Source organism: Diuraphis noxia, unplaced genomic scaffold (genome assembly GCF_037042655.1).
Source record: "Diuraphis noxia isolate RWA-SAM2 unplaced genomic scaffold, SU_Dnox_SAM2 contig0001, whole genome shotgun sequence".
Lineage (NCBI taxonomy): Eukaryota > Metazoa > Arthropoda > Insecta > Hemiptera > Aphididae > Diuraphis > Diuraphis noxia.
Genome location: NW_028301711.1, coordinates 19,984,383 through 20,010,584, shown reverse-complemented (window position 1 = coordinate 20,010,584; position 26,202 = coordinate 19,984,383). Strand labels below are relative to the sequence as shown.

Genomic DNA, 26,202 nt, shown 5'->3' with positions numbered 1-26,202 from the left:
ATGAAATTATGTAAACCACTTAAAGTACCAAATACATTTTTTACATGAGATATTTGTTTGGAAAGATCAACTGCAAGACATAAGTTAATTATGTGTGCATTACAGTGAACATGTAAGCCAAAAGATTTTCTTCCTTAATTCTTGACTGGCCTCCTTTGTAAGCACCTCACATGGATGCTGCTCCATCGTAACATTGTACTCTTAAACACTCAAGTTGTAATCCATTAGAAATAAGAACATTTTTTATTAACAAAGATAGCGTTAAACCATCAGTACTCTCAACTTTATAACATCCTATTGTGTTTCATCAACAATTATACTAAAAATATTAGCAATTAACACATTATCCACAATATCTCTGATAACAATATTAGCCATATATCCAAGAAACTCATTTAAATATTCACCACTCGCATACCAAAAGTTTTTTTTTTTTTTCAGTAAAATAACGTCTTATAATATCGTCACCAACTTTACTCTCAGCAGAACACATTATGTAGCTCTGTTAGTTTAAATTTTAGAGTGAATTGACCGACAGGTGGTAATAAAATTTAAAGATAAGATTATCATCTAGACAACCTCGTAGGCTTTTTATAATGTTCTAATCTTGATCAATTCTAATCAAGTCATGAGTATTTTAAGATGTAAAAACTATTTACAATTTAAAAATATTCATAATTCATTTTAAAATTAAAATATGATAAAACGCCTACGAGGTTGTCTAGATCATATGATTATAATCTTACCTTTAAATTGTAGTACAGGTCAATTCACTCTAAATTATAAACTAATAGAGCTGCTCGGGCATGGACCAGTTGCGCCTAAAACAGTATTTGTATTTTAGGCCAGTATACCAATAGCGCCACTTAAATTTTAGGTCAGTACCTACACCAATTACGCTACTTATATTTTAGGTTCCTCATTTTCATATGGACATATGTAAGTTACTACACGGCGGAAAATGTTACATATGTATAAACACAATTAAATATAGCTAACTAATATACATTCAAATATACCTTATTTAAAACACAACGTATACGAAATTACGGGAAAATATGACAAGCTACAAGCTGATAATAGTACCTATCCCGACTCGACGTATGGAGAAATATAAAATATTTTATTTATTATTAGTAACGAATATATTATAAAGTATGAATTTGAGAGATGGATTACTCGTATAACAAGTTTTCATTATAGTAAAACATAAAAAACATTAAATGAAAAACATAAATTGTAATTATATTTTTATATTTTTATGTAGGTACCAATAATAATTATTTATTATTTACGTGTATCTATGTGTATGATTTGGTATAAATTTATATTGTCCAAATATTATTAATATTGAAGTTCATTGTATAATTTTTTTGTATTGACTGAAAACATCTATTTATAATACATATTTTTATAAAAGTATTTTTATATACTAGGTGTAATGTAGAATAATATTATAAACCCTGACTAATTACTTAACATTTTAGACATTAGTTTATATTATATGTAAGAGGATATAAAAATAATAAACACACTTTTTATCAGTATCAATATTTTAGTGAGACTGTTTAACTCAATTCACTTTCTAAGCCTAAACACCTAGTTACGCCTAATATCTATGTATTCTCTTTAAACAATTGAAAAAAGTTCAATTAACCATTTGTTAAACTTAATTATGATATATAAATAAGCAATACTATGCTTGAATTTTCTATAACAAATCATAATTTATTTACACCTAATAAACAAACCAAAAAGAATATAGAATAATAATCTTTTATAATTAATTATGTTAATGTTTCAAATATTTATTTTATTATATTATTCAAAATTTTTTTTTATTAATTTGCACTAAATAAGTATCATTAAATTGGTCATAATAAAAATAAAAAGCAAAATTAAACTAAATTAATTGGGACGTGCTAGCATTCATGAGCTGTATGATCATTATCATCAGCAGGATTATCAGTTGTATCAGCAGCCGCAGTCGCAGCGGCAAAAGCTATGGCTTTCTCTTTTTTTCTCAATTTTTTCTTTTTTTTTTTAAAACTTTTGCCAATCCAACTTTTTGCTCTGCATATTGTCTTCTCAATTCATTTATTCTTTCTATATAGATTGCCTGCTTTCTAGCCGAATACATGCCTGGAGCTAAAATATAAAAAATTTGTTGTTAATATAATGAAAAAATTAAGAATTATTTTAACATTATAACAAAGTAAATTATGTTGTAAGAAATAATCTTGAAATAATTAAATTTTTAGTAGCTTAATAGGTACTTATAACTATCTACTCAAAACCAATCAAAATATTTAAATTTATAAATTGCAAACAAATTTTTATAGAAGATTATCTATGTTTAATAATTTTTTTTTTTGTTCATATATTTAACTATATGTAGTTATAATATTAAATTGTGGATACCTTATCATGAAATTTGAATGCTATTAATACATAGTACCTTAAGATTTAAAATAAATATTTTTAAGTAATTAATATTAGTTGTAACAATTTAAATTTTAAATTTTGCTAATATCATTTAGATATCAAGAGATGGATTTTTTAAAGTAATTAATTTATCTTAGAAATTGAAAATCATCAGTATAATAACGATAATTAAATAAATTGGACGTAAAATAGGCATGTATATAATCATAAAACAATATAACTTTATGTTTTTGAATGTAATCTTCTATATTTAATCAATGATAATAATATCATTCAAACCGATTACCATTAACTATACTAAATGTAAAAATGTAACTCTACTTACTGATCTGATTGGTAATGTATCTTATGAAGCTTGGTGGTTCTTTATTTTTTGTAGGTGTAACCGGTGCGCCTTTATTAAGGATTTGTTCAATATCAGCTAAAATATTATAATTATTTTATATGTATACATGATGTAACAAGAAGACTTAACAAGTAAAATACTTTTGCTCTTAACAATATAATTTTTTTGGTATTATAAAAATCACAATAATAATTTCTAGCATATTAAAAAAAGACGAGTAAATTATCGGCTCATATATGTGCACCATTGATGGTAAATTAAAGACTAATTTTTAACACTAAATACCTGAAGGTGTAGGATCAGTTGCAGTAGATGTTTTACTGCGCTTTCATTTTTTTCAGGACTTTGAGTTTCTGCGCTTAGATTGAAGTTTTTCATGTGGCTTTATTATTTTTGTGATTACATAATCAATAATAATACCATTAATTTTTTGATATATCTTAATTTCTATACTACTCACTTTCAACTGTTGTCTTAGGTTCTCTTTCAACTGATTTTGTAACTAATGGTTCATTTATATTTTTACCCAGATTTCTATCGGAAACCTCAGCAAACAGCTGTTTTTGATCAAGTATTGCTCCATCTTTATAATTGTAAATAAAAATAAAATCACAATTATTACTATAAGAAAACAAACATGACCCACCAAACAATCTCAACAATGAAATACTAAATTATACAATTAAATTTTTATAATGTATCATCGATTATCGGCATTCAGTTTGCATAATTACTATTTCATAACTAATCAAATACATGAAACAATTTCAAAATACTTTTGGTACTAAACTAATTTATTTAAATCCCCTTCCCCCAACTACACACACATTACTTGTCATCCGTGGTGTGGCGAACCAAACATTTTACAGAAGCATGTTACAAATATCAAGTATCTATGAATAATATTATATTAGTGCATCTACTTATATTTCAGATCATTATTGATTACCATTTGGGTATATAATATTATATTTACTGGAGGAGACACTGGCTACCACCCACTTTTAATTTAAAAAAACTCACTCTTAACTTCACTCTCATATTAAAGCTACCAACATACAATTGTAAGCTGCTCGAAATAAATTTTCACGTTATCTATCTAACAATATGACCGTTACTCTTAACCCTATGTTATATTATACAAATACAATAAAATTACTTATTCTTCATTTTTTCTCCTGTAGCACCCATCAGTGTTATTGATTTACAGAAAGATTGATTCATGGAATACATAGCTGAAGAAGTTTCTACTTCTTTGTAGTGTTTGATGAGCTTTATTTATATCTTCTTGTTCTTCTGTTGTAGCAGTTGGACTACCTGGTATTGTTTCTTCACAAAATAGAACACTATTTACATCAGATTCAAATTTATAAGTTCAATTGATTTGTCATCAAGTGAAGAAGCGATTATATCAGTTACATTATTTAATTTATTTTTTTCTTCATCTTCAGAGGAAGATGAATAATGCATGATACTAGTAATTGATGACATTGTTGGAATTGTAAATGGCTCTGATTTAATTGTTTCTTCTTCATTCTCCTCACATTTTGAAAATTCAGAAATATGTTTCAGATCATTTCATTCATATTTTTCTTTAAGTGATAAATAATAATATGGATCAATTTTTGATTTGATCTGTGTACCATAAAATATTTCACTTTTTTTCAGAGCTTCTACAGTTTCATTATCTGCATTTGGTTTTAAACTGTTACTTAGTGGTGGCATCGCAACATTAAAATCAAACAGTGGTTTAAGATTAACTTGTTCACAATCCAAAACATCTTCAGATTTATTGTGCTGAATTTTAAACACACAGGACTTTGATTTTCTAGGTGCATTTTGCTGCATAAGTACTTTTTTACTAGGATAAGTCTTTGAATATAATGTCTTTCTCTGATTATCGGTTACTAACGGTTCAGTTTTAGTAACAACACACGGTTCAAATTTTTTTACTTTTGTCTTAGTATGCAGTTTAGGTGATCTTACAATCACAGTGCTTTCTTCTTCTGAATCAAAATTATCTACAATATTATAAAATAACAGAATATTAACATCATATTTTATATTGATAAAATTATTTTAAAATCTTATACTAAAGATTATCATAGGTCTATAAAAGCCTATGAAAAATATTCTAAATTTAGAGTTATGAAAATCGTTTTTAAAATCCTGTGATTTTTACATACCTATATTGAATAATGGACGATCAGTCAAAGTACATATTCTGGTTGGTCGAGCATTGCTAAAAGGTGATTTTTTAATGTTTGAATTTGATGTGTGTGGAGTAACTGACCTTCTTGTTCTACTAGTTATTGATATTCTCTTCTTGAGATTCTCATTTTTTTGCTAAAAAAAATCATAAGTTGAATAAAATATAGTGTATAAATATATAAATATTATTTAAAACTAGATAGCATACATTGTTCAATTATAACAAATTGACTATTTTCATTTTGTATTCATTGACCTTTAAATTGTTAATAATAAATTAAAAAGTTATAATTAGTATATAGACAATAAAATATATTAGATGTACAAAAATAGTTCATATATTTTGATACAACATTTTATCATAGGGCTATACAATACCTCTTTAGTGAATTATTAGTAAAACAACCTCCCCCCAAAAAAGATTCTGTATGCCCCACTGATTTTTAATACATTTACAATGTTTGACATATCATTTATTTAATAAGGTGGGTGTAAACTTGGGTTAAAAAAATTAAATGATTAAATAATATTAAATGCCCATATTATTATCATTATGTATAATGACTATGCAACAATAGATATAATTAATCTATTCAATACCTAAATCTCAACAACAAATATTAAATGAAAAATAATATCTATTAACAGAAATTTAATATAAATTACTAAATTTTAAATTTTAATTAAATTTAATTATTTTACTTCAACCATTTTCTAAGGAATAATTTTCCAACTACTAAACATACTTCTGGAGGGCTATTTTTTGAAAAATCGGCATCATTATCTTCATCAGATCCTGGTTCTGGATTCTTTTTTTTAAAAGCAATACGCAAACCATCTATCCATTCATCATACCACGAATTCCATGCTTTATAATGCACATAGTATTTCATCACTCCTTCAATATCACACACATTAATAACCTAAAAATGTATAGAATTTATTTAATTTGAATATTTTAAATAATACTAAGTTTAACATATAGCGGCGAGAGCGTGAGATCCATGAAATATTTGATACAAATATTTTAACGTTTCACAAACATCTCAGATGGAACCTTCATGTGAATAACATAGTCATGCGTCTCCGAAGTCTTAATTACAGTTTCCGTATGTTACGTAAAGTTGTATCTGTTCATGTTATGTGAACTGTATATTTAGCCTTTTATCAAGTAATATTTCAGTATGGTCTATTTATCTGGGGAGGGCTTTCGAATAATGCTCTCAAACCTTTATTGCTTCAACGACAGATAGTGTGCGTATATCATCATAAAATAAATTATGTTGAATCAACTAGTTATAACTTTAAGGAGTTAAACGTATTATCACTTTTATCGTTTTTAAAAAAAATTCAGACGGACACACAACTCGATAAACCACGAAACTCACAATCTTCGGCTGATAATCAATAACCGCCCTATACTAGGGGAAAAACTAATAAATGATGGGCAATAAATGCGCGAACGATATTTAACAGACAGAAGAAATCACAAACACAAGGAAGAATGTGTTTTGACAGCTGCGACAGGAACAAAAAACACACGTGTCTTCACGACAGCAGACAAAAACGAAGCGAGATTAGTATTTAGTAGCCGACGACCGTCACCACGAAGGCTCCAGTCGCCGGTCACACGAATAACTTTTCAATGTCACCACAATAAAATATAAACGAACTTAAGGAAACCATTGTGACACTGAATATTCACAATTACATAATTAAACTTTTAAGAAAACATTTATCGCAAACAGTTATCACGGAAAGTAACGATCCTTCGCGCGCACTGGGCGGTAAACCCACGACAGCAGGCTGTTGCTATCGTCGACCGCGCGGCAGCACACATGATAAGACCGATACGAATACATTGATAACACAGTACACACACACAAAAAAAGGGCCATATTGGCACGAACAAGTATTTAATAATAATAATAATAATAATAATAATAATAATAATAATAAAATAATATACTTACACTACAGTTATAACATTATATAGGTAATAATTATAAAATAATAATATAATATAAATATTATAATATATAATATAATATTATTATATTTAATATTATAATATAAATGTGTGTATTTAATATGTAGTGTTGCCGCATTCAGCGCTTAATAATATAACCATAACGACATATTAAGTTGTGCCTTTACGACTGTGAGGTAGGCAACATAACATGTAGCACTACCTCAGTGCATTCAAATAATAATAATACAGTATAGTATAATAGTTGGTGGATGGTATTTTATTACAAAACAATATGAAGCAATGCAATAAACTGATACAGTGCCTGTTTGGCAAATAACAACAAAAATGAAATACAAATAATACGCCTAATATGGCTACCTACCAAAATAGTATAAAGTACAACAGTATGCCCAATGTGGCTACCAAAATAATATAAAGTACAACAGTATGCCCAATGTGGCTACTAGAATAATATAAAGTACAACGGTATGCCCAATGTGGCTACCAAAATAGTATAAAGAGATATGTGTTATACATATGTAACAATAATAGTAATAATAATAGCACTGATATGTAGTTCCTCAGACTACCTTTATAAAAAATGTAATAATAACTATACAATAATCCAAGACCCGTCGGTCATACAAACACAAAACTTTTGGTCGACCAATACACACATAACAGTTGGGACACACACCTGGTTTTACACCTACGCTACCGCACCAGGGCCTGTAGGTATATCAAATAGTTTACAATAAAAACAAATTGACCCTGCGTACTTGCGAATGTGTGCCTACAACTGTTTACGACGACTTCACAACGGTAAAACACTGGATGCAGCCGGGACAGGATCTCAAGTCCACACTACTGTCCCCACGAGCAACGAGGTGCACCAAAACACGTTGAATCACTATACAAATCGCTTTTAATTTTGGCCACCCCAAAACTGGGGACAAACAAGTTAATGGTAGCAATAAAAATTGCTGAGGACGATAATTACCAGGCGATGAATTCACAAATTCACAACAACGTGTTTTGGGACGACTGCAGCCAGAACATGAAAAAATGGTAAAACGCAAGCTGACTGCACAGCGGACAAAAAGTAAGTAAGTACTTGAATTTTACATGTAACTACGGACGGAACCTACGTAAAAACTCAAAATGAACGGTCTTTCAGTGTCACCACACTAAACAATAAACAATGGAAAAACTAGGAACTTTGTGACACTGAAAGCATGACTAATTATTATTATTCATTTTTTTAGTCCAGATCTGTCAAAACCTCAGATTAAAATATGATTCAATGAAAAAAGAAGTGAGGAAATCAGTTGCAAAATAAAAGAAGAATGTTACTGGTACAGGTGGAGGTACATTCATAAGTGAGGCAAAATTAAGCCCGGCTTTGGAACAGCTTCATCAAAACATAAAACTAAGCTCTGATGGGTTAATTTGCCAATTTGATTCAGATAGCACTCATTTAAGTAATAAGTTATATTATAAATGTTATTGAAGTTGAATAACAAAGATATTTTCTAGATTTAAAAAGTACTGATGTTGATGAATTAGATTTTGGCATCATGATGGAAGAAATAGATGATCCGTCAATATTAGAGGAAAATAATTCACCTAGTGGTAAGAAAAACTATTTTTTAAATTTGGTTTAAGTTTGATGCTTAAAAATATTATTAGTGATTCAATATTATTTGATAGATCTTACAGACACCATTCGAATAAATTTTAGTGATTATAGTGCTACAATGCTACAGACTGCCAAGCCAAAAGAACTAAAGCATAAAATAAGCACAGATATTGTTTTAGATCAAGTACCAACTACCAGCGCATCATTATTTGAAAGTAAACAATTCTTTAATGAAATTTTTTTTATTTATTACTTATGTTTAATTATTATGTTATAGAATCAAACTCTCTAGAGCAGACACGGTTTAATTTCTCTAGAAAAAAAAAATCAACTGTTTCAAGTGTGGCGACTAATTATAATGATTTGTGTGCTTCAAAGGCAGAACTTGTAGGAAAAGAATTGAAGATGTTGGGAAAAAAGAACAGGAAGATAATATTGAACATCAACTACGAACTAAAAAACTTAAGTTGGAAATCGAGAAATTAGAATTAGAGATATTGTTAATAAAAAAATCTACTCAGTCTTAATTGATAAATTAATTTATTTTGTACATTTAAACAGTCATATTTGTTTTTGTTTTCATATTTAATTATAAATATATATAAATGAACATTTATATTTTTATTATCATTCGGTATGTACATACCGAAGAACGTTTATCATAATTATAATTAATGTTTTTATTTTTTGTTTAATATTAAGTTAATTTTTATTATATTGTTTATTATTATTATATTATTATGTGTATACTGAAGTCACATATTAATATGAAATATATTGACTATGAAAGAGATTGTTTTTTTTAATACTTATAAGATTTTAAAATTAACTGAACATGCGAAGTACCTCCCTACATAATTAAAATAATGGTAAACCAGAGAAAACATTAACATATTATATAAAACACAAAATTTGTAAGCTTTCATATCACAATAATTTTATTAGAAGACATATTTTATTTTTAAATACACTAGTAAAAATTTATAAACAAAGGAAGTTACAAAATTACAAATTGATAAATCAAATACTATTGTCCATTACAATCAAGTAATGAAGGGAAATAATCATTTAATAGTCTGTTCCTAGCAGTGAATTGTTGATGAATATTTGCATGTGCAGGTGTTTGTGAGGGTTCTTCTTGTACAACTATAAAGTTTCTCGATTCATAATTTTCTGATGGCTGTTCTCCATCAAGTGAACGAGTAATATTAAACAACACAGCACAAGCAACAATTGCAGCCATTGTAGTTTCCAATTTTATTCGAAATCAAAAAGATAATATAGGAAATCAACGCTTCCATACACCATATTGTCTTTCAACTATATTTCTTGTCCTTATCAAAGATTCATTGTATAATTCCTCAACTCTATTATTTGTTTGTAGAAGTGGTGAGATTACATGTTGAGAATTGGCGTAACCACTAATTAATTATTTCCAAACCGACCATTTTCTAGATCTGTCTTGAGTTTTGAATTTAAAAATATTGTTTGGTTATGCACTGATCCCGGCCAACGAACTACTATATCCAATATTTGAAGATTGGCATCAGCAACAGTTTAGACGTTCAATGAAAAATAGCCCTTCCGATTCCGGAAATACTCAGCATTTTCACAACCTATAAATTTAATAAATTAAATAAACTATTTTTGGTTAGTAAACTATATTAGGTAAAAACTAAAATATATAAATGTAAACCTATATGTATATTGCATATTGTAGTTTAGAATTTAGAGCAAGAAAGGATTAAAAAAAAGGTCGCAAAGTACAACACTCTTTCCTGTATACTAGAAATATTTCATACCAGGGGAGTTTAGCCCAATGTGGGTGTCAATGAGTGCAGTCAATAGCTCCAATAATTTGTGGCATTTTTGCAATCTTGTAAAGGTTGTACGATACTTGATGTATCTCTTCCACATTTTTGGGCATTTTTACATAATCTGGAGGAAGTTCTGCTAAAGCATATGACACTTGCTGTACTATTCGACAAGCAGATGACTCACAAATTCCAACGAGCTCTCCAGCAGTTATTAAAAAATTCCCAGTTGCATAAAATCTTAGTGCCACCAACAATTTTTGCATTGGTGTAATTGAAGTCACCCTACAAATAGACATTTTCACATTATTTATAATTTATAATATATGTATTAGAATAGATTATAATAGAAAATTAAAATTAGCAGTGCTCACAGTAAATACTAGAGACAGTATAACAAGTGTAATCTTACCTCTTAGCAGTTGACAATGTATTTTCTATCTTTCCCAAAATGTACAAAAAAGTTGTTTTTTTCATCCGAAACCTTCGGAAAAATTCAGTATCATTCCATTTGTAGATGTGATCTATTCGGTTTCGAAAAACAGGTCGATTTCTACGCATAAAAAATTCAATAATTTCTTCGTCATCGTCACTCACCGATCGAATTTGATTTATTGAACTTGCCATTATTGTTTATAAATTATATTTTATTATGAGTTATGACGATACCTATCAATGAAAAATACCTATAAAAGCATTAAAAACTAATTAATAAGGCGAGTCTTCCGACTGTGGTGATAAAGAGATAAACTGATAATCGCATATTATGTGTGTGTGTGTGTGTGTGTGTGTGTGTGTGTGATGGTTGCGTCGTCAGTGTTGCCACTATTACCACAATATCAAGGTACGAAGATCGGAGAACTTAACACATAAGGAAAGTGGGGATGCGCAAACAAGACTCAAATACGTACTGACGCTGACATATTGGCACACCTTTGTACTTTGTCATGGCAGTGTACGTATTGTAAGCAAAACCACGAGTCCACGAACGTCATAACGAAAAACGACGTCGGAAACGAAATCGTACAACGACTACAACGTACTATTTGTGGGCGCCCTACTCAAGGTCAAGGAGGCCCGACTTGATACTTGTGTCGTTTATCGTCGACAGCGGATTGAGAACGGCACATACTAGGATCTTTGCTGTTTATCGTCGTGGTACAAAGGATTTCCGTTTTGCGTCGTCGGTTTCACTACGTGAGAAAAATTCCGGTAACGATTCACATTTCTGTTCATTTGTTCATTATTATTATTTTATTATTGTTATAACTATAAATATTTCGAATATCTGTCGGACTGTGAAAGATTTATGTTCTCCGTTTTGTCGATCTCAAACAGTTAGCCATTCAATTTGGGTGGTGTGTTTGACAGTGCAATGTTCAATCGATCGGTGCAGGATGCAGGTCTTCTGTGATTTTGCGCGTTTGTGTTTTCGATCGGCTGTGATCCGTTTTCGCAAAAGTTCATAGGCATTTTTTCTATAACACGAATCAGTGTATATCATAGCTGTGTTTTTTTAAATTATATTTCTACCCATCTTCCCTAAATTCGTTATTATTTAGACTATTCTTGTTAAGTGGTAACCTGGTAAATTACCTACCCTTCTAGGGATAATTTGATCATATTGGTACATTTGTGTTATACTTTTGAACGGAAAATGTTTTAAAAGTTTTAGTCGTTGTTTCTTAAATTAATTTTACTTACCAAATTACATAATTTTATAAAGATTAATCTCTTTTAATATGTGGTTCTATATTGTCACTTTAGTATAATGTTTATAGGTTATTAAAGGTTCCTAGTTCAGAAGATATCATTCTCAATTATTATCATAAATTCATACATAAATAATAATTATATATTGCAGGACACCTCAGCATATGATACATTTCATTCAGTAACTATTATTATAATTATTAATGCTACATGATTTTATAAGTCACATATTTTAAATTTAGATATAAATTAATTTTTAAAAAAGAAATTATAGTACAATTATTTATTTATATATTTTATATACCTAATCTAGACTTGAGAGTCAATAAATATCTCCAGTTTCATAAATCTGTATTCAAATTTTCTGTGAGTCAATTATTTAAATTGCACTAAGCATATGACGCGTGGAAAAGAAAAAATATCCTGGATTTAAAACATTTAAAATGTTATTCAAATTTTCCTGTATTTCATAAAAATGTAAAACAATGTATCTACTTATGTCATTCAATTAGGTAGGTATGTTTTTTTCAGATTAAAAATTATATTTTAAAATACTGGAATTAAGTGGAATAATTGATTTTAAAAGATTTAAAAAAAAAATCTGCATTTACAATGATTTGTACTATCCAATATTCCTCTTACAAAGTTTAATATGAATTCAGTCAAAAATTAACTTGGAAATTTAAGCTGAATCTTAAATTAAATGTAAATATTAAGAATCTTATTGTAACCAATCATCAGTCATTATTTATAATTTTTTAAAACATTTGTAGTGTATTTCTTTTATGCCAATGACATTATTATTTTTAATCAATATTTATATAGTTGTATGTTTTTGGTTTTCAATGACTCCTAATAATTAACAATATAAATTAAATAAGTATATATTTAATTTCTTCGCATTTCTCAAAGATATTATGGGTAACAGTTGTTAAATCAGACTCAATCACATTTTTTTTTAAATTTCTTATTCAGCTTTGAAACTTTGTTTCAGCTTCTTAAATACTATGCACTCTTTTTTGTAAAATGTATTTTACATGTTGAATTCTACATGAGTTTTTGTCTAACCAAGTAGGCAGCCTTTTATTACAGTTGTGTGATTTAAAATTTATATCTTGACTTACTCCTAGAGAAGTTGAATAAGATACTCTGCACTATCAATGAAACCTTCTATTGTTTCTGTATCTGAATTAATATTTTCTAAACTTCTGATTATAGTATCTATTGAAATAGTAGCATAAACTATATATACATGTTTTGTGCCGAGTGCCATCGGAAAACATTGTTGAATATCAAAGGTTTGAAGTAAATAAAAATAAATAATTAGTCATTCCATATAATACTGTAACAGATCAAACATGAAATTTTAATGATTAAACATAATTCTTTACTAAAATTTGTTTGTGATTTGTAATATATTATTATTTAGATTGGTTTTTTGTTGTAAGTATCTATTAAGCTACTAAAAAGTATATTTATATATCACAATAATTGTTATTAAAAAATTTGTTCAACAATTATAAATAATCAATAATAAAATACGTAATTATTGTTGTATGAAAGCTGTCAGCAATTCAGATGTTAGTGGATTTAAATGATGGTTGATAAATAATTTTTAACATTTTATTTACATTAGTTTTAGCAAACAAGTATACTAGTTTATGATGTTATGAGTGGTGTGAAAATGGTCAGCTATCAATAACAATGGTACAAATCTCTGTCTGATATCTTCTAAGCTTCCTTATAAATCATGTCAAATCCATTGATTTTGACAGGTTGCTTTGGATGTTCTTATAAATACTAATATACAATGTAATCATGATAAGTGGAACTCGCAACTACTAAATTTCATTAAAAATACAAAAAAATAATCTAAAGGTGAAAAATAGATCATGACATTAATAAAAAGTTATTCATACTCAAAATTAACTGTCACAAAATGAGTATAATTATATGAAAATTGATATAATAATGTTTATTTGTTAGCGAAAAAATCATATTTAAAATATATAAAACCTGCGCATAATTATTGAGTGTTCCACTCATGATTATACTGTATAATTGTTTTTGTATTGATTGATAGGATTTTCAAATTATGAATTTTGTGAGCTTAAGGCTGTTATTAATGTGTAATATATTAAAAACCACTTGAATGAATTGGAACAATGTTCATTTTCTGCGACAGTACCAAACTAATGGAAATTAAATGTGTTAGTTATTTTAATTTTTTTAAATAATGGCCTATATAATAAGCTTTATAGTTATCAAACATAGTGCTACAGCATATAATATATAAGTATAAAGCATTGATTTTTTCATTGCAGCCATCTTTAAAAACACGTTCTAGTTTATTTTTTTACATTTAAAAAAAAAATTAAACCACTATTTTAGTCTATTAAATAATTTTTCTTTTTATTATTCTTCACTTATGTATATATTTAACGTTAAATATGTACTGCATTGAAAATTTTTTAAACACTGAAAGTTCTAGTTATTGCACAAAACACATTTTTTTAGATCTATTATAATTTTTAGGAGCTTCCATATTTTTTTAAGAATATTTAATGATAAAACTACAAAAAAATTATCTAATTTAAGAAATGTTTATTAAATAGAACTTTACTTTTCTATTTAAAATATAATACAGCTTATAAAATCCATGTGGTTATTATTTAATTATACATATTATTGTATTATCATATATCTACATAATACGTATCCTATTCAACAAGTTTTAGAACATTGTAAACGACACAGAAATATCTGTTTGAACTCAATGGGACTTTAATGAAACATTCAGGGACTTATCTATTGATATATCTATTAATCTATTGATTTTTACTTACCGCCACATACAAAATTTCCCATGTATGTATGTATGATATTATTGGATCTTTTTAACATGTTATAATAATTCTAATTTTTCATTACATTAATATGAAATTTTATATATTTTAGCTTCACCCATGGATTTGATTCAAAGAAAGGCAAGGATTTTAAACGCTTTGAAGATACGGCTAATTCGCTATAGACAGACACAAATTAGATTACAAAACCTGTTAAAAAAGATAAATAGATCAATAGAAAAGAAAAAAAAATTAAGAGAGTTAAAACAAGAAAAGGAAACCATAGATGCTGCCGCTGCGACTGTGACTGCTGATACAGCTGATAATCCTGCTGATGATAATCTTGCTGATAATGATCGTACAGCTCATGAATGCCAGCAATTGCCCCAATTAATTTAGTTTACTTTTACTTTTTATTTTTATTATGACCTATTTCAAGTAAGTTCAATGTCAAAAATGTTTGTTTTATCACTTATAACTTAATACTAAATAATAAATAGTATTTAGACACTTTCTAACTATTTAAAAATTTACCAATGAAAAGTTTTATGTTTAAGGTCAAATTTTTTTTTTAATTTTGTAAAAATTATTTCAGCCCCTATCTTCTTATATTATTATATTTACTCTACATTATGAAATTATTTAGGCTTAAATGAGTTATTGTCGTATCAACAGTCCTTAAAAATGTTTTTTATTGTTTAAGAATATAAAAATAAAAATATGGACTTCAATATTTATTTATGATTTTATTTGTGCATGCATATTTGATATTATATGACTAAAACAAAATAGTACCTTCCTGTTTTCAACGCATTTTCAAAATAGGTATTACTATCCATATTCAATGTTGTTTAGTATTTATAATTTATTAAAAGTACAAGGTATTGTCTACTTCAGACGTATCTAGTGTTTGAGAAGACTAAGAAATTACGTCTTAAAATAATTACATACAGTACCTATATATCTGATCCAGTGGCGTCATTTGGGAAAAATATCCAGGGTTGCAAAAGTTACTCAGGGTAAACAAAGCCCCGGTGTGGGCTTTGCCCCCACACCATCAACGTTACAAAAAATGTTTTAATATAACCATATTATTATATTTTATTAACATAAAATACATTATAAATCTATATTGTTCTTTTTATACATAAATACAAGTTATTAAAAGCTATAAATTTAATTTAAATCAATATAATATAGCCACAAACATTACTTTTATTTAAACTTTAAATCACATTATCATTTACAATTATAATATAATAATAATTACAACTGTTTATAATTTTAAAGCTACAGCAGTATCATTGTTAGTTGTTCTTTATTTTAATGTACTTATTTATAGTAATTATTAATACACCACTTGGTTACTCCTTTTTTTTTCTTACTTTTTATACTTAATAACTAATACATTCATAACTTATATCATAACATTACTCATAAGTATTAATTAATTCATAACTTATATTATAAAACAATATAATACCAAACAATACAATTTTAAGAATAACAATTTGGTTTTAAAAATTATTAAACTCTAAACGACGTGGTATTGTAGATGAGTCAAATTGCTTTATGAATTCATTGTTATTAATATTTAACGATCATTCACGTTCTATTTGTAAAATTCCTAAATGATTTAATCTAGATTGTCCCATAGTACTTTTAAAATAGTTTTTTGATCTTCGGAGACCAGAAAAGCTTCCTTCACTTGCTGCAGAATTCGATGGCATAGTTAAAAATAAATTTATATAATTTTGCCAATGTTGGAAACCCAATAGCATTATCGCCTGACCTTGTACATTTTATTTTAGATTGGATAGTATTTTCAGTATTCAAGCTTTTGTACATCCAATTGAATATCATTGTTTTAGCCTTTCATTTAAACCATACATTGTACTAACATCTTGAAATTTAGTGAACTTTATTGGTTTATTTACTATTATATCTTGAATACAGTTTAAAATATGTATGTCATTTTCTTTAAATCTTTCTTTCATATTACTCATTATAGGATCAAAAACTTGGAAGTATATGTTTCTTTTATAATGATCTTTATAACATTACATTTTTCCATTTTTTTTTAAACCTCCACCAATTTTTTTAGGAACTTTTGATTTTCTACTTAGTATTGGAGAACATATTTCATTATCGATCCTCATAACATTAGCTTACTCCATATCATATCAATTTTATTTTTACATCACATATAAGAGAGTTCTTGAATAGTGGCTTTGGTCATATTATGCTGTACACTAGAATAGTCAATATTGGAACTCTGTAGATATTTTGACAATATATTGGCAGTGGACATAATATCTTTGAAAAATTAACACAAAATAAAAATTCAAATGTTTTCTTTGAATTTAACAATGAATTTGAATCTGACCCATGTATAGAATCATTTTCCAACGAGTCAATCACAACTTGGTAACTAAATATAAGAGACTCTAAAGCATCTATTCGACAACTCCAACGAGTATTGCTAAGACTTTTCAAAGTAGATGGCCCATCACCCATTTTTATATTTAATTTTGAATGCATATTGTCAAGTACAGCTTGTCTTTTAGATGAAGAATTAATGAAATTATGTAAACCACTTAAAGTACCAAATACATTTTTTACATGAGATATTTGTTTGGAAAGATCAACTGCAAGACATAAGTTAATTATGTGTGCATTACAGTGAACATGTAAGCCAAAAGATTTTCTTCCTTAATTCTTGACTGGCCTCCTTTGTAAGCACCTCACATGGATGCTGCTCCATCGTAACATTGTACTCTTAAACACTCAAGTTGTAATCCATTAGAAATAAGAACATTTTTTATTAACAAAGATAGCGTTAAACCATCAGTACTCTCAACTTTATAACATCCTATTGTGTTTCATCAACAATTATACTAAAAATATTAGCAATTAACACATTATCCACAATATCTCTGATAACAATATTAGCCATATATCCAAGAAACTCATTTAAATATTCACCACTCGCATACCAAAAGTTTTTTTTTTTTTTCAGTAAAATAACGTCTTATAATATCGTCACCAACTTTACTCTCAGCAGAACACATTATGTAGCTCTGTTAGTTTAAATTTTAGAGTGAATTGACCGACAGGTGGTAATAAAATTTAAAGATAAGATTATCATCTAGACAACCTCGTAGGCTTTTTATAATGTTCTAATCTTGATCAATTCTAATCAAGTCATGAGTATTTTAAGATGTAAAAACTATTTACAATTTAAAAATATTCATAATTCATTTTAAAATTAAAATATGATAAAACGCCTACGAGGTTGTCTAGATCATATGATTATAATCTTACCTTTAAATTGTAGTACAGGTCAATTCACTCTAAATTATAAACTAATAGAGCTGCTCGGGCATGGACCAGTTGCGCCTAAAACAGTATTTGTATTTTAGGCCAGTATACCAATAGCGCCACTTAAATTTTAGGTCAGTACCTACACCAATTACGCTACTTATATTTTAGGTTCCTCATTTTCATATGGACATATGTAAGTTACTACACGGCGGAAAATGTTACATATGTATAAACACAATTAAATATAGCTAACTAATATACATTCAAATATACCTTATTTAAAACACAACGTATACGAAATTACGGGAAAATATGACAAGCTACAAGCTGATAATAGTACCTATCCCGACTCGACGTATGGAGAAATATAAAATATTTTATTTATTATTAGTAACGAATATATTATAAAGTATGAATTTGAGAGATGGATTACTCGTATAACAAGTTTTCATTATAGTAAAACATAAAAAACATTAAATGAAAAACATAAATTGTAATTATATTTTTATATTTTTATGTAGGTACCAATAATAATTATTTATTATTTACGTGTATCTATGTGTATGATTTGGTATAAATTTATATTGTCCAAATATTATTAATATTGAAGTTCATTGTATAATTTTTTTGTATTGACTGAAAACATCTATTTATAATACATATTTTTATAAAAGTATTTTTATATACTAGGTGTAATGTAGAATAATATTATAAACCCTGACTAATTACTTAACATTTTAGACATTAGTTTATATTATATGTAAGAGGATATAAAAATAATAAACACACTTTTTATCAGTATCAATATTTTAGTGAGACTGTTTAACTCAATTCACTTTTTAAGCCTAAACACCTAGTTACGCCTAATATCTATGTATTCTCTTTAAACAATTGAAAAAAGTTCAATTAACCATTTGTTAAACTTAATTCTGATATATAAATAAGCAATACTATGCTTGAATTTTCTATAACAAATCATAATTTATTTACACCTAATAAACAAACCAAAAAGAATATAGAATAATAATCTTTTATAATTAATTATGTTAATGTTTCAAATATTTATTTTATTATATTATTCAAAATTTTTTTTTATTAATTTGCACTAAATAAGTATCATTAAATTGGTCATAATAAAAATAAAAAGCAAAATTAAACTAAATTAATTGGGACGTGCTAGCATTCATGAGCTGTATGATCATTATCATCAGCAGGATTATCAGCTGTATCAGCAGCCGCAGTCGCAGTCGCAGCGGCAAAAGCTATGGCTTTCTCTTTTTTTCTCAATTTTTTCTTTTTTTTTTTAAAACTTTTGCCAATCCAACTTTTTGCTCTGCATATTGTCTTCTCAATTCATTTATTCTTTCTATATAGATTGCCTGCTTTCTGGCCGAATACATGCCTGGAGCTAAAATATAAAAAAATTTGTTGTTAATATAATGAAAAAATTAAGAATTATTTTAACATTATAACAAAGTAAATTATGTTGTAAGAAATAATCTTGAAATAATTAAATTTTTAGTAGCTTAGTAGGTACTTATAACTATCTACTCAAAACCAATCCAAATATTTAAATTTATAAATTGCAAACAAATTTTTATAGAAGATTATCTATGTTTAATAATTTTTTTTTTTGTTCATATATTTAACTATATGTAGTTATAATATTAAATTGTGGATACCTTATCATGAAATTTGAATGCTATTAATACATAGTACCTTAAGATTTAACATAAATATTTTTAAGTAATTAATATTAGTTGTAACAATTTAAATTTTAAATTTTGCTAATATCATTTAGATATCAAGAGATGGATTTTTTAAAGTAATTAATTTATCTTAGAAATTGAAAATCATCAGTATAATAACGATAATTAAATAAAGTGGACGTAAAATAAGCATGTATATAATCATAAAACAATATAACTTTATATTTTTGAATGTAATCTTCTATATTTAATCAATGATAATAATATCATTCAAACCGATTACCATTAACTATACTAAATGTAAAAATATAACTCTACTTACTGATCTGATTGGTAATGTATCTTATGAAGCTTGATGGTTCTTTATTTTTTGTAGGTGTAACCGGTGCGTCTTTATTAAGGATTTGTTCAATATCAGCTAAAATATTATAATTATTTTATATGTATACATGACGTAACAAGAAGACTTAACAAGTAAAATACTTTTACTCTTAACAATATAATTTTTTTTTATAAATAATTTATAGTTTCATTCGCGTTCATGCATTATATAACATTTTTCTTAAATTATTTTTATTATTTATTGAAAATCGTAAATCTAATTCTTAACAAATTTTTATTTTTAATAGCATTTATCTAATTAAAGTGGTTAATTAAACAAGAGTTATTTAATTTATGATGTATTTCCGTTTAACTTCCTGTATATGTTATATCAATACAATACTAAAGGTATACTCGAATAAAATTAAGTTTACAATTTTGTCAAGAGCAGTTAAAATATTACCTTTAATGATGCTCATGATCATTTCTGTTCATATATTAATAATGTTTTAAACACACTCATATAAATTAACAAGTGTTGATAAAAACTATATTAATTTTGATGGAAACATGTATTTAAATTTAGTAGATATGCGATAACAAAAAAATAAATATTATTTTAATATGTTTGTGATTTGGTATTATAAAAATCACAATAATAATTTCTAGCATATTAAAAAAAGACGAGTAAATTATTGGCTCATATATGTGCACCATCGATGGTAAATTAAAGACTAATTTTTAACACTAAATACCTGAAGGTGTAGGATCAGTTGCAGTAGATGTTTTACTGCGCTTTCATTTTTTTCAGGACTTTGAGTTTCTGCGCTTAGATTGAAGCTTTTCATGTGGCTTTATTATTTTTGTGATTACATAATCAATAATAATACCATTAATTTTTAGAAATATCTTAATTTCTATACTACTCACTTTCAACTGTTGTCTTAGGTTCTCTTTCAACTAATTTTGTAACTAATGGTTCATTTATTGGTTCACCAAACATTTTCCAGAAGCATGTTACAAATATCAAGTATCTATGAATAATATTATATTAGTGCATCTACTTATATTTCAGATCATTATTGATTACCATTTGGGTATATAATATTATATTTACTGGAGGAGATACTGGCTACCAGCCACTTTTAATTTAAAAAAAATTTTCAGAGTCAATTATCTCTGAAATTACCATTCACCATGCCACTGTTTGCCATTGTCACATTAATAGGTACATAAAATACATACAAATATTTTAATTTTACCTCAGACAGTTCCATTTTATATTTGATATTCTGGCTTGAGCATTAGAGTGAGTCGATCTATTCTCTAACTTAAAGGGTGATATTATCTCTGTTCTTTAAATTGGTAATTTTATGATTATAATGTTTTTCAGAAGTTTTAACTGTTAAAAAATGCAACCAGCGGTTTTCAAGTGGTGTGGTGTGAGCGTTGGGACAGTCAAATCTGGAAGCAATCAAAACGCCAAACCATGCGTATTTAACATTAAATGAGTATCGAAGAAATCGACTAAAAAATTTAGATAATTTTCCTAACTTCACTCTCATATTAAAGCTACCAACATACAATTGTAAGCTGCTCGAAATAAATTTTCACGTTATCTATCTAACAATATGACCGTTACTCTTAACCCTATGTTATATTATACAAATACAATAAAATTACTTATTCTTCATTTTTTCTCCTGTAGCACCCATCAGTGTTATTGATTTACAGAAAGATTGATTCATGGAATACATAGCTGAAGAAGTTTCTACTTCTTTGTAGTGTTTGATGAGCTTTATTTATATCTTCTTGTTCTTCTGTTGTAGCAGTTGGACTACCTGGTATTGTTTCTTCACAAAATAGAACACTATTTACATCAGATTCAAATTTATAAGTTCATTTGATTTGTCATCAAGTGAAGAAGCGATTATATCAGTTACATTATTTAATTTATTTTTTTCTTCATCTTCAGAGGAAGATGAATAATGCATGATACTAGTAATTGATGACATTGTTGGAATTGTAAATGGCTCTGATTTAATTGTTTCTTCTTCATTCCCCTCACATTTTGAAAATTCAGAAATATGTTTCAGATCATTTCATTCATATTTTTCTTTAAGTGATAAATAATAATATGGATCAATTTTTGATTTGATCTGTGTACCATAAAATATTTCACTTTTTTTCAGAGCTTCTACAGTTTCATTATCTGCATTTGGTTTTAAACTGTTACTTAGTGGTGGCATCGCAACATTAAAATCAAACAGTGGTTTAAGATTAACTTGTTCACAATCCAAAACATCTTCAGATTTATTGTGCTGAATTTTAAACACACAGGACTTTGATTTTCTAGGTGCATTTTGCTGCATAAGTACTTTTTTACTAGGATAAGTCTTTGAATATAATGTCTTTCTCTGATTATCGGTTACTAACGGTTCAGTTTTAGTAACAACACCCGGTTCAAATTTTTTTACTTTTGTCTTAGTATGCAGTTTAGGTGATCTTACAATCACAGTGCTTTCTTCTTCTGAATCAAAATTATCTACAATATTATAAAATAACAGAATATTAACATCATATTTTATATTGATAAAATTATTTTAAAATCTTATACTAAAGATTATCATAGGTCTATAAAAGCCTATGAAAAATATTCTAAATTTAGAGTTATGAAAATCGTTTTTAAAATCCTGTGATTTTTACATACCTATATTGAATAATGGACGATCAGTCAAAGTACATATTCTGGTTGGTCGAGCATTGCTAAAAGGTGATTTTTTAATGTTTGAATTTGATGTGTGTGGAGTAACTGACCTTCTTGTTCTACTAGTTATTGATATTCTCTTCTTGAGATTCTCATTTTTTTGCTAAAAAAAATCATAAGTTGAATAAAATATAGTGTATAAATATATAAATATTATTTAAAACTAGATAGCATACATTGTTCAATTATAACAAATTGACTATTTTCATTTTGTATTCATTGACCTTTAAATTGTTAATAATAAATTAAAAAGTTATAATTAGTATATAGACAATAAAATATATTAGATGTACAAAAATAGTTCATATATTTTGATACAACATTTTATCATAGGGCTATACAATACCTCTTTAGTGAATTATTAGTAAAACAACCTCCCCCCAAAAAAGATTCTGTATGCCCCACTGATTTTTAATACATTTACAATGTTTGACATATCATTTATTTAATAAGGTGGGTGTAAACTTGGGTTAAAAAAATTAAATGATTAAATAATATTAAATGCCCATATTATTTTCATGAAGAACGTCCAATGTAAAAAATATGAATTTTATACACAGATAAAAAAATAATTTGACCTTAAGGTAAACTTTTTTCTTGTAAATTTAACTCATAGGAATTTAAAAAGCTTAAAAAGTATCAAAATATGATCATATATAAAAATTAATAATAGAAATATTTGATTAAAATTTCAAGTATCTACAATTGTATGTTTTTGAGTACTGTAAAAAACAAAAACAAAATTTCAATTTTTTTTTTTTTATTGATGTTGGAAAATAATCCGGAATTTTTATTGATGACTTGTCTAAACCTCCAACTGTTCACCTGTTTCACATTTAAACCAGAAAAAGATGTTAAAAATCAAAGCAAGACTGCGGCTACTAAAAGGGTACAAATGAAATAAGACGCACACTATTTTAAAGTCACTCATCACTTTACACCTCAGATTCTAAATTATTCTTGAGTCTTTTTTAGTATACAGTTTTACTAATTTGTATCATTATTAAGATAAAAGCTATAAAATAATATTAAAATGTATTGCCCATTAAAATATATATTAAAAATGTATTCTAAATTAATAAACAACTTTTTTTATAAATTTAAATTAAAATACAAATATACAAAACTATGAGATTGATGATATTATAATGAATCAATAAAAAAAAAAAATACTGATATAAGTATATATACTTATGTTGTAAAATAAAATAGAGTTTTGTTTTTACTCATAAGATACAAGTAGGTTAGGTTAGGTTAGATACATACAATACAGTCTATCTAGTATCACCAAAGACTTTATAATAAATGCCATTATGTAATATCGATAAAACCGCTCTATCGCGATTATCGGTCATAAACATGATTAATAATTAATAAATGTAGAAATATTAAGTTATAGTAAATATAATAGATAATAATATAAACTAGATTTTCATATTTTCTTATTTATGTTAATTATGTAACCACCAACAATGCCTACATATGTTTTTGAGGCTTAAATTATATTTGAGTTAAATTTTTTACAAAATATGTAAAATAAAATTGAATGTATCTGATTCTATATCATATAAATCAAATTTATTACTGAATCTGCAATAAACACAACTAAAAGAAAATATATGCAAAAGTCATAAACATCCTAACCATACTTATAATTATAACAAATTGGATTAAAATGATAATACTGAAGTCTTGAGTGTAAAATGAAATGAGTAAAAATTGCTCTCAAATTATATTTTAATATTTCTATTTGGTTACTTTGTAACCACCATGGTATTAAGAAAAGTGAAAATATAAAAATTGTAAAGAAATACAATAAAATATAATATTAAGAGATATGATAAAAGACATAATAAAAATGTATTTTAAGTAATCTTGTATAAATTACTTAAAATACATTTTTATGGTGATATTATTAATAGGAATTTTTTTATGAAAATTACTAAAAAACTAATCACTATTGTAAGTTGATAATTTGACAACTGAAATTGATAATTTTAGTATTTTTTAATATTATACAATTAATATACAGGAATATTAAAGAAAGTTTATCTAGCATTTTTATATGAATCGCAATGTTGTTACAGATTTCAAATTATAGTTTATTTATTATTATTTATTTTAGCTTAAATAAATATTATTTATGATAAATATATATATATATATATTCTTACTGCTCATAGCAATGTTTAACAGAAAAATGTGACCGTTCTGCATGTCCAGTTTTATTTGCAACCGATTTCCATAGTTTACCTTTATTTACTTTATTATATCCGCCACAACTATTGACAACCTAAATAAAATCAATTATGATTAGTCAGATAAGTGTTAATAATTTACAAAAAATGAATGATAATTTGAATAAGACATAAATAGAGTTTATTTAACTTATTTGTTTTATAAAAGTGTAAAATAAAAGTTTTTTTTTAAATAGCTATTGTTTAACAAATTTGCAACTATTTTATTTCAGAACACTGAGTATAAGCAAAAAATAGTTGATACATAAAATAGTTATATTTCAACTGGTATAAAATCTATTTAAACACATAACAGTGATGCAAAAAGTAAAAATAAAATAATATAACTTTGTGGATATACCTTAAATAATTTGTATAAATCAACATCTTTCTCATTTATTTTTGGCGATTGATTTAAAGGAGTTCATCTTTCATCCATAAATTTAATTAGTTGAGCGACAAAGAATTCCTTCTCTTCAATGGATTCCTCGTCAGAATTCTAAATTAAAAATAAAGTATTAAATAAAACATATATTATACACAATGAAATATATAATTTTTAGATGGATAATAATTTGTACGACATTTGCAAGCTAGTGGACATTAGTTTATGGTATTTGGTACTTCCAACAGTTATTTTTTACATGTTTGTACTTACATTGCTGTCAAATGCTTCATTATCTGTAGTATTACACATTTTGTTAATACTAAATAACAAATCTCTATCCCAATGTGGTGGGAGTTCATCTTTGTCAAGAAATAATAAGGCTTATTCGACGGCTAAAGAATAATATTGATATTAATAATGTAAATGAATTTTGGTAGAACCATAAATACAAAATCTTATATTTGCCAGTT

General features: G+C 26.5%; 1 protein-coding gene and 2 long non-coding RNA genes across 7 annotated transcripts; 1 reads left to right on the top strand and 2 right to left on the bottom strand.

Annotated features, from left to right (window-relative positions):
- Positions 1–1,707: 1,707 nt before the first annotated feature.
- LOC149060272 (uncharacterized) lies at positions 1,708–6,808 on the bottom strand. 2 transcript variants are annotated; one of them, XM_089220352.1, is made up of 7 exons: positions 5,749–6,808; positions 4,978–5,137; positions 3,951–4,812; positions 3,252–3,374; positions 3,077–3,173; positions 2,771–2,866; positions 1,708–2,148 (listed from the first exon to the last, which is right to left on the bottom strand). In XM_089220352.1, the coding sequence occupies exons 1-3, from the start codon at positions 5,893–5,895 to the stop codon at positions 4,370–4,372; spliced, it is 750 nt and encodes a 249-aa protein (XP_089076478.1). In that variant the 5' UTR covers positions 5,896–6,808; the 3' UTR covers positions 1,708–2,148; positions 2,771–2,866; positions 3,077–3,173; positions 3,252–3,374; positions 3,951–4,369. The 2 variants fall into 2 exon arrangements, with proteins under 2 accessions (XP_089076478.1, XP_089076483.1); XM_089220357.1 differs by lacking the exon at positions 3,077–3,173.
- A 4,585-nt stretch (positions 6,809–11,393) lies between these two features.
- On the top strand, positions 11,394–15,723 carry LOC149060271 (uncharacterized). Its single transcript, XR_016190420.1, has 2 exons — positions 11,394–11,639; positions 15,099–15,723. It is a non-coding gene; the product is annotated as an uncharacterized LOC149060271 (long non-coding RNA).
- A 3,548-nt stretch (positions 15,724–19,271) lies between these two features.
- LOC149060270 (uncharacterized) lies at positions 19,272–26,170 on the bottom strand. Of its 4 annotated transcripts, XR_016190431.1 has the most exons (10): positions 26,003–26,170; positions 25,706–25,843; positions 25,282–25,400; positions 23,051–23,210; positions 22,024–22,885; positions 21,431–21,804; positions 21,271–21,374; positions 21,096–21,192; positions 20,342–20,437; positions 19,272–19,718 (listed from the first exon to the last, which is right to left on the bottom strand). It is a non-coding gene; the product is annotated as an uncharacterized LOC149060270 (long non-coding RNA). The 4 variants fall into 4 exon arrangements; XR_016190433.1 differs by lacking the exons at positions 25,282–25,400; positions 25,706–25,843; positions 26,003–26,170 and adding an exon at positions 23,284–23,582 and having other exon boundaries at positions 22,024–22,210; positions 22,284–22,885; XR_016190430.1 differs by lacking the exons at positions 25,282–25,400; positions 25,706–25,843; positions 26,003–26,170 and adding an exon at positions 23,284–23,582.
- Between the last annotated feature and the right edge of the window lie 32 nt (positions 26,171–26,202).